At 29.4% G+C, this 9179-nt stretch overlaps 1 protein-coding gene across 1 annotated transcript; it reads right to left on the bottom strand.

The window, feature by feature from the left end:
* Positions 1-3791: 3791 nt before the first annotated feature.
* LOC105771540 (hypothetical protein) lies at positions 3792-6908 on the bottom strand. The gene is made up of 4 exons (XM_012592986.2): positions 6509-6908; positions 6222-6398; positions 5882-6140; positions 3792-4078 (listed from the first exon to the last, which is right to left on the bottom strand). The coding sequence occupies exons 1-4, from the start codon at positions 6791-6793 to the stop codon at positions 3981-3983; spliced, it is 819 nt and encodes a 272-aa protein (XP_012448440.1). The 5' UTR covers positions 6794-6908; the 3' UTR covers positions 3792-3980.
* Positions 6909-9179: the final 2271 nt, after the last annotated feature.

A 9179-nucleotide genomic window follows, 5' to 3' on the forward strand; every position in this document is an offset into this window, starting at 1 on the left:
GTGTATTAAGTTAAATCTAATTTTAACTCATTGAATATGTATTATTTGAATGAATCTTTTAATGTTGATGTACATAAATTTTGTAAAATTTTATAATTTCTTATACCTTTTATATCTTTTTGAATTTTGTAAATTTTCATAACTATTTTATATATTTTTTATAGATATTCTATTATCATAAATTAATTTATTTTAATTTGAACCAAAATGACACATCATTACTAACATGACATGCCACATCAACATGAATAATCAATGTGTTGTTCATTGAGTAATGGACATGTTAGTTCTTTTGTTAAAATCATGTCGAGAATAGGGTGAAATTGAAAACCCTGAAATGTTAGGTCAAATTTTGCAATTTTTCCAAAAATAATAAAATCGCATTTAAAAATAAGGCTCCCATTTTTGAAAATATTGTTTATTTTTTAAAAGTTAAAAAATATGTTTAGTAAATAGAAAATAAACTTTGTTTTCAACAATTTTAAAATAAAACATTTTTCAGTATCTATTACTTCTTACATTGATATGGATTTGAGCGAAAGTAATGATTAACATTATTAAAAATATATTTGAATTTATATGAGTTTGAGCTAAGGTCAATATATTTAAAGTTTTCATAATGGTTTAATTTAGTGGGCACTACTATATTAAAACTTATAAATAAATAATAGACAGTGGTGATTTTAGTTTTTTTGATCTATTTTTTTTTAAATCGTGGTGGTTTTTGTTTATTTTTGTTTTCTCTAAAAGTAGTGAGGTTTTAGTTTTTTTTAGTCGTGCTCTGATATATGTATATGATTTGTTAAGGCAAGGGCGCTGTCAGATCTATTGTGAGCTGTTTTTAGAGGACCTTGTCATGATAAAGCACAATGATGGTATCCATAAAATTGGACTCCAAGATGACGATGAGTAAAATAGGTCATTTGAGACTTGACTTTTCTTGCATCATTGATGCGATAGATCTATTGGGACTCTTGGCAGTGGTTTCTTCGTTGTCAAATTGATTTAATGATAGTGAGGCTAGGATGCATATATAAGTAATTGATCAAGGTGATGCATATTTAGTTTGTTTTTAAATCCTTCCACTATTGTGATTGTACGGCCCATTTTCCGCCCGGGCCCAAATCAAACCCAAACAAACCCAAAATTATTAACCTAGCCCAAAATTAAAAAAAAGAGAGACCAATGGCCCAAACGGCCCAAACATAAACAAATTTTAGCAAAAAAGAAAACCCTAGGGTTTCCCTGCCTCTCCAGCGCCGCGCCACCTGTTACCATGTGCGTCTGACGCCTCCTGCCACCTCCGTACGGTCACCTGTAAACACGCAAGAAGAAAAGCAGACAAGACTAGACAGAAAAAAATTAGCTTTCTCTCGGCTATAAAGCCGAATATTGTAAAACGAATCGGGGGGCTTCATCACTGTATTTTGGGGGATTTTCTTTGTAAAAAAAGGCATAACAGAGATTAGAAATAAAACGAGAAAAAAAGGTTGCTGTTTTCTCCTTTTTTGTTTCTTCGGTTCATTCATTTATTTTATTATATTTATTCTTTTTCTTTTTTACAAATCTGTTCTAAAAAAAACTTTTAGAAAAAGAAAATAAAAAGGGAGAGGGGGAGAAGAAGGGTCACCTGACCGTCATGAACCCCAAAGATAGGAATCTCCCTTCGTCATTGGAATCGAGTTGAAAGGGAGGAAAACCTCTCTTTTGGTCTTTTTTCGAGCAGAGGACTTGGTTTTTGAACGCGCCTCAAAGCGCTGGTCGGAGAGGTCTTCGCGACGCCGGCCACCGGGCCCGGTGGCGCTATGGTGGCGAATGTGGCCGGCTTCTGGAAATGTTGAGAGAGGGGGGAGGGAGACTTATTTTTCTCTCTCTCTTTTTTTTTTAAATGAAAAGGCTGAAATGAGGTTTTTAAAAAAAATTGACTTAAATAAAGAAAGCTAAACGGCGTCGTTTAGCCCCCCAATGACCCGCGCGCGACCCGATCCGCTCCAGGGGGGATCCGCGCGTTTTCATGAAATGGGCTATTTGCGCCTTTGGTCCCTCATTACTAATTTGTTTTGATTTAGTCCTTATGCTTGTTTATTTATTTTTTAATTTGACCCCATTTTTTACACCTGTTTCATTTTGGTCCTGCATGAAACGGTGCGCTTGAAGGCTGGGAATATTTTCCCAATCAGTCCCTTCCTTTTGACGCGCGTTTTACTTCAGTCCTTTTCATTTTTTTATTTTCGAATTTACCCAGTATTTTCATTTTTATTTCGATTTAGTCCGTGTTTTAGCACTTTTATTATTTAGCTAATTAGTTTTATTATTATTATTATTATTATTATTATTATTATTATTATTATTACTTACCTTTTATTTTTATTTACCCATTTATTCCCTTTTAGATTTTGTTATATATATACATACTTATATATTTTTTAGACTTTATAATTTATATATGTATGCATATTTTTTATAATATATATACGAACATATTTTTAAATTTTGTAAATATATATATACTTACATATATATTTAATAATTTTATAATATGTATATAGACATACATTTTCACATTTTCATAACTTTATGTATATACACGTATATATCTTCTACATTTTATACTTTTATTCATTTTCTTTGTTTATTTAGTTATTTGCATGTTCTTTATTATTTTAAAATGTTTTAATTCTATTCGTTTACTTACTTGCAATTACATGATTGACTTGTCTTTTATATCTATTTATTTCATTTTGATGATTATTCGTATTATTCGTATTTTCATTACGAATTCATTATTGTTTTGTCGCGTATATTAACATTGTATTTTATTTTTACTATTTTGCGTTAAATTGTTTTTATTCAATGTATAAATTATGACTTTTTGAATAAAATTTTGTATTTAAATTCGAGAAGGTCGTACCCTAACTTACTGGATTTCGGTTTTCATAATAAATCTAAATACACGAATCTTTTCAAACTCAAGTTTTTAAACGATCTCGGGAATTAAGAAAAGATCGTGTCCTAACTTACTGGGCATGATCCCTTTTCTAAACCCGAGATAATTAAATACCTTTTAAAATAAGTAAATTTTCAGCATTTATTCTCGTATCGGGAATTCGGGACATTGTATCCTAACTTACTGGATATGATTCATTTTCTCGATTAACGTGAAATATGCTCATTTTCTCAAAAATTTTCAACATTCAGTAAAGGATTGTATTTTTAAATCTCTTTAAAGTTTTCAATTTTCGACATTAAGACATTAACTAATCAACTAGGTACCAACTTTGGGGCGTTACGAGGGTGCTAATCCTTCCTCGTACGTAACCGACTCCCGAACCCATTTTTATGAATTTCGTGGACCAAACTCGTTGTTTTAATAAAATTAAATTGTTTATTAAAAACAACCACTTTTACGAAGTGACCCGATCACACCTCGTCAAAAAAGATTGGTGGCGACTCCCGTTTTTGTTTTCGTTTTCAAAATCCAAGTAGACCCCGTTTTCATCCAAAAAATGGTGTCAACAATGATTGTTGATAGTTTGCCTTCCTCTCTCTTTTTTTTTTTGTGAATTATAATAATAAGATAAAGCCTGAACAACAAGCGTGACTAGCACGACTTGAACTCAGGCTACACTTGGAGCGGTGAACACCATTAACCATTAGACCATCACATGGGGTTCAAAAATGTTAAAATAAAACTTTCGATGAGTGGTAAATTAAAAGTTTAATTAGTGCAATTGGTCAAATTCTACCATATTCATATTTTATTAGTTTTTTTTAAAGGGAAAAGACTAAAATACCTTTAAATAATATTATTTATTTTAATTATGAAAAAATATTCTCGTAACTTCCTAACCGAGTTAATGAACCGATTGAGGGTTACACAACCTCAATCAAAAGTTTTATTAATATAATACATACTCTTGAATTCCTTTCCTCACATGAACTGCCATTTTCCAGCAAACCAAAGACCAATTTCCAGAGGCTCAATAAGTCCAATCCTGAGGCAGATTGAAGCTTCCCATTGCTCTATCATTTCTATTTTCTTGTCTCAAGTTTGCATTTCTTCTGGGTATCAAAACAGCTACAAGATTTAAACAATCAGAATTCCATTTACCAGGAAGCTTTTAACAATTATATAATTTAAGATTTAGAATTTAAGATTATTTTCCGTAGTTTGATGCAAAACCACTGTTTGTGCCATCAAGGTTGAGGTTTAATGCTTGGACAACCCTTGCTGGTACTAGAACCATTGCGCAACCTGTTTCTAGTCGGGTTTAAATTACAATAGGGAACGCCTTTGTTGGTACTAGAACCATAGTCCAATCGGTTTTAAAAAGAATAAAAAATTTCGAAAAATAAAAACTAAATCAAATCGAATCGAAACAAATATAAAAATAAATGAATTATGTAGCTTTCATCTAATTTCTTTTAAGAGATTGAGGAGAATATTTTAAATAAGCTAAAATAAAGCCCATACTCTAGTTCAAATCAGTTTTGATATTTTTATAATAATAAATTTATTTATTAGTATTTAATTTTTTGTAATTTAAATATTTTTAAAGTTAAATTTAACTATCGACCTTTTAAAAAGAATCAATTAATTTTTTGACGAAAATACTGAATAAAATGCTAAATTTTCAAATATGACAACCCATATAGCAATCCACATGCACTTAATGTTTTTTAAAAATAAAATTAACTTTTTTTAAAAAAAAATTGTGAATTTTGATTTTTTTGAATGTTTTATAAATTTAAAATTATTTGTTGACGTGACAATGATGATAAATAGTGTCAAGTCAACATGAAATGCATGTGGATTATCACGCAGGTTGCCATGCCAACTTCGTTAAAAAATTAATGTTTTAGTTATCATTTACATTGAGTAAAAACAATTGAACTTATTTTGAAAAGTTAATTGTCAAATTAGCTAAAAAAAAATATGGGCCAAATTGATAAAAAAAAATGTAAATATTGAGGGCTAAATTTACATTCTACCTTTTTTAGGTAAACTACATAGTTGGTCACCCAACTTTTAGTGCGCTTTCATTTTGGTCACCCAAAATGAATTCTTTGCAATTTTGTCACCCTAGTCTTATGATACTTTCATTTTAGTCACACCAAAATGAAATTCTTGCAATTTTCTCACCCTACTCTTAGAGCGCTTTCATTTTAGTCACCAAACGTTAAATCTCTGACGGCGGTTGATTGTTACACATCATATCATGTTTACACTTTCATATTAGTAACTTAATTTTTAGGTTGTTTTCATTTTGGTCACCCCAAATAAATCTTTTTTAAGTATTGATCGAGGTAAAAAAAAAACATTAAACATTCAAGTGAAAAATAGGGGAAGCTAAAATATTAATGCATTAAAAATTTGTTAAATTGAATATTTTTATCTAATTAAAATTCTAAATTTATTTTTTAATATTGAAATTTTAAAAGTCAAAACATCAAAATCAATTAAATAAATTGTTCAATTTAAATTACTTTTTTTGTTACAAATTGATTTACATTATTGAAGGATAAAAATTTCAACAATTTATTTAATTAATTTTGATATTTTAAAATTTAAAATTTCAATACTGAAAAAATAATTTGACACTTTTTAATGTATTATTTCAGTATCTACCATTTTTTACTTTAATCCTTAATTATTTTTTACCTCAATCAATACTTAAAAATAATTTTTGGGGTGACAAAATAAAAGTGATCTAAAAATTGAAGGACTAAAATGGAAATATAAATATAATATGACGTATAGAATCAACTTTCGTGAAAGATTTAACGCTTGATTGACTAAAATGTAAGTGAGCTAAAAGTTGGGTCACCAACCGGATAATATACCTTTTTTTTCTTATTTTTCAGGCGTAGTTGTTTTTACCTGATTTCTTGCGAGGCTTAGAAGGTTTGTTGTGATATTTACGAGGCAAGAAAACACCAGTTCCAACGGACTCTGTTTTAACATTACGAAATCCCTGAAGTAAAATCACTCTCGTAGGCAGCTGTAGTTGTGATTGAACTTGAAATGAAGCCCTTGAACATTCACCCCTTTCACCTACTTTATTACTCTCTAAGCTACTCTTCTTCTGCTTCGGCTGCTGCTGCTGCTTATTTCTTGCCTTCATTTGCCTTCCATCATACTTACAAAACCAGACAAAATGAACCCATAAGATCACAAAAAACAACAACATAAAACCCAACATCTTTTGGTGGAGGCTTACATGATTTGTTTGAGCAAGATTACAAGAAACACTCTGGTTTGACTTCTTCATAAACCCATGGTTTTGAGTGTTGGGTAGGTTTCTTCCATGGTTAATGTCTCGATCGCTGTATTTCGCTACTTGAGAACCGCCATTGCTCTGAGTCCACTGTGCTGATCTCGCCAAACCTCCATTTTCCTACCCATACAGGAACAATCGCATATAATTAATAAGCCAGTCCCAGAGGAGCTTTAAGGCAGCTCACTACTCAACATGGATTAAAAAAAGAAAAAAACATTTCAGTTTACCTCGTTGTTGTTGAGGGAAAGACCATATAGGGTGAGTTTATGATTCATGGAGAGAACAAGTCGGCGAGTCAACCCAGCAAGAAACTCATCCCGGTCACTGCTCTCAGTCTCAGCAGGCCCAACAGTAGATTCAACGGGGAAGCTAAGAGCTGAGAACGAGTCGTATGAGTGCTCAAACTCGTAGGGGAACAATTCAGTGTTATTTTGTTTTCCCATAAGAATACCATCTTCCATTAAAATCTCGGAGGGGAGCCAAAACTCAGCATCATCTATCTGCTCATCCATGACAAAAGGAAAATGGAAGGACAGAAAGGGAGTTCAAATCAAACAGAAATGAAGGGGAAGAAAGCTTGGTTTAAATATGAGCGAGGCTTCAACTCTAACATTTAAGATCCAACCCTACCTCTACTCCCCACTTTATAATATTTTGTTTTATACAGAGATTAAAAATAATCAAATTTATTGAATAAGGATTAAATCCAAGATTACTTGAGCTTCATGGAAGTGTTTAGTTTATTGCAGGAAGAAAAAAAAGGGTAAGAGAAATGTAAGAAAAATAATGTTAAATTGTTGTTTTGGTCCTTTTATTATACTCGAATTTACGATTTAATCATTATAATTTCATTTGAAATACTTTTCATCTACTACCCGAAATTATTAACCATTTAAAATTATTTTTCCTTACATATATTCCAACAAAACAATATATTACTATGATTAAATAGAAAGTGATTAAACCATGATTTAGTTAGAAGGGATGATTTAATAAAAAATATATACGATGCAAATATCATTTCTTAGATACCCATTCTTTGAAATGTTTGGTTTAAATTTTAAGTAATTATTAGTATTTTTATTAAAAAACCCTTTTAAAAGAGAAAAATTCATTTTAGACATGATGCCGTAAAGTTGAAAATATACATTTAGATGTTATTCAAATATGTTAATATTACGATACTTCAAACAAATAGGAAAATAATTTATAGTAAACTCATTATTAATATTTTGATACATGAAATATAAATTTTAACTACTTATTAAGCAATTAATATACATTGTTTGTAAAATTAAATTTGAATATATAAATTATATTTTGGATATTAAAATATAACCATTACTGATTCAAATATATAATGTTATTATATCTGAAATAAATTTCAATAGAAAAATAATTGCATATCCAATATAACATAAAATATACTCAATAATAAATGAGGGTTAAAATATCATTTAACTCCAATATACTTTTTCCAAACGCAAAAGTTTAAATTTTTTAGTTCAAAAACACTTTTAACTTAACAAAATTATCTTATATGACTTAAAAAAAAAAAAAACCCTTTGAAATGCAATGATAAAGTCTAAAGACCTCTTTGAATGAGCGTTTACTTTCAGTACGGTGCATTTAGCTTTCTATATTATCTAATCTCACCACCACTACTGTTTTTACAGTAATCATAGATAAATGCACCGCTTATCCAAAGAGACTCTAAATTAGACAGTGAGATCAAATTTTAAAGCAATCATACAAATTAGGATTCATATATTACAAAATATGCAAATGTTCTATTAATAAAAGACTAGAATTTGTTACATCGAAAAAAATATTTTACACGTAATTTTTTAAAAATAATTATATTTAAAATAATTAAATAATTTTTAAGAACGTGTTGGGTGAGAGATTTGAAGGAAGGCTTTATTTTTGTTTTAAAATTTCAAAAATAAGTCAAATTTTAAGAAATTTCAAAAGAGGTTTTGAATAACTCAAATTTCTTGTTAAAATTTTATGTGTTTTTTTTGAAAAATATTCAAATCTTAGAGTGAAATAAAATTATTAACTTTTGGGTAAACTACACCCATTGTCACTTTTGTTTACATTAGGTTACATTTTAGTCACTTATGTTTGAAATGTTACGTTTTTGTCACTTATGTTATCGTGTTGTAACATTTTAGTCACTAAGCTATTAATTGTTGCTAATAGTGTAACGGTAAGTTGACGTGGCATGTTAAATCATCATTTCAAACAAAAATTTTAAGGTAAATTATACAATCGATCCCCATATTTTTTTCATTTTGAGCAATTTAATTTTTTTTATGTTCTTTAATTTTTTTTCTTTATTTTCCATTATCTTATGTTTCTCCCTCTATTTTCTTACCTTCCCCATTTCTTTTAACATATCAAGAAGCCGAATTGGCAGTGAAAAAATAAGTCGAAAACCATCATTGCCTATAACCAAAACCCATAAACCCATACCATGCTTTTTTCTTCACTGCCAATTCGACTTCCTGATATATTGAAAGAAATGGAGAAGGTAGGAAAATAGAGGAAGAAGCAGAAGAGAATGGAAAATAATGAAAAAAAGAAAAAGAAAAAATTAAATTGCTCAAAATGAAAAAAATATGGGGACCAATTGTATAATTTAACCCAATTTTTTTTGTTTGAAATGATGATTTAATGCGTCATATTAGCTTACCGTTATACCGTTAATGACAATAATGACTCAATGACTAAAATGTTACAACACAATAACATAAGTGACTAAAACGTAACATTTCAAACATAAGTGACTAAAACGTAACCTGAAGTAAACAAAAGTGACCATGGGTGCAATTTACCTTAACTTTTTTCTTAAAAACAAACCTTAAAAACTAAACTTTTTATTTAATTTCAACA

The sequence above is a fragment of the Gossypium raimondii genome, chromosome 6, assembly GCF_025698545.1.
Source record: "Gossypium raimondii isolate GPD5lz chromosome 6, ASM2569854v1, whole genome shotgun sequence".
In the NCBI taxonomy this organism is placed as follows: domain Eukaryota; kingdom Viridiplantae; phylum Streptophyta; class Magnoliopsida; order Malvales; family Malvaceae; genus Gossypium; species Gossypium raimondii.

Coding starts and splice junctions, on each gene's coding strand:
- LOC105771540 (XM_012592986.2), bottom strand. CDS start 6,793: ATGGATGAGCAGATAGATGATGCTGAGTTTTGGCTCCCCTCCGAGATT. Junction 6,141..6,221: donor ATCTTGCTCAAACAAATCAT/GTAAGCCTCCAC, acceptor TGGTTTTGTAAG/TATGATGGAAGGCAAATGAA. Junction 4,079..5,881: donor TAAGCCTCGCAAGAAATCAG/GTAAAAACAACT, acceptor TAAATCTTGTAG/CTGTTTTGATACCCAGAAGA.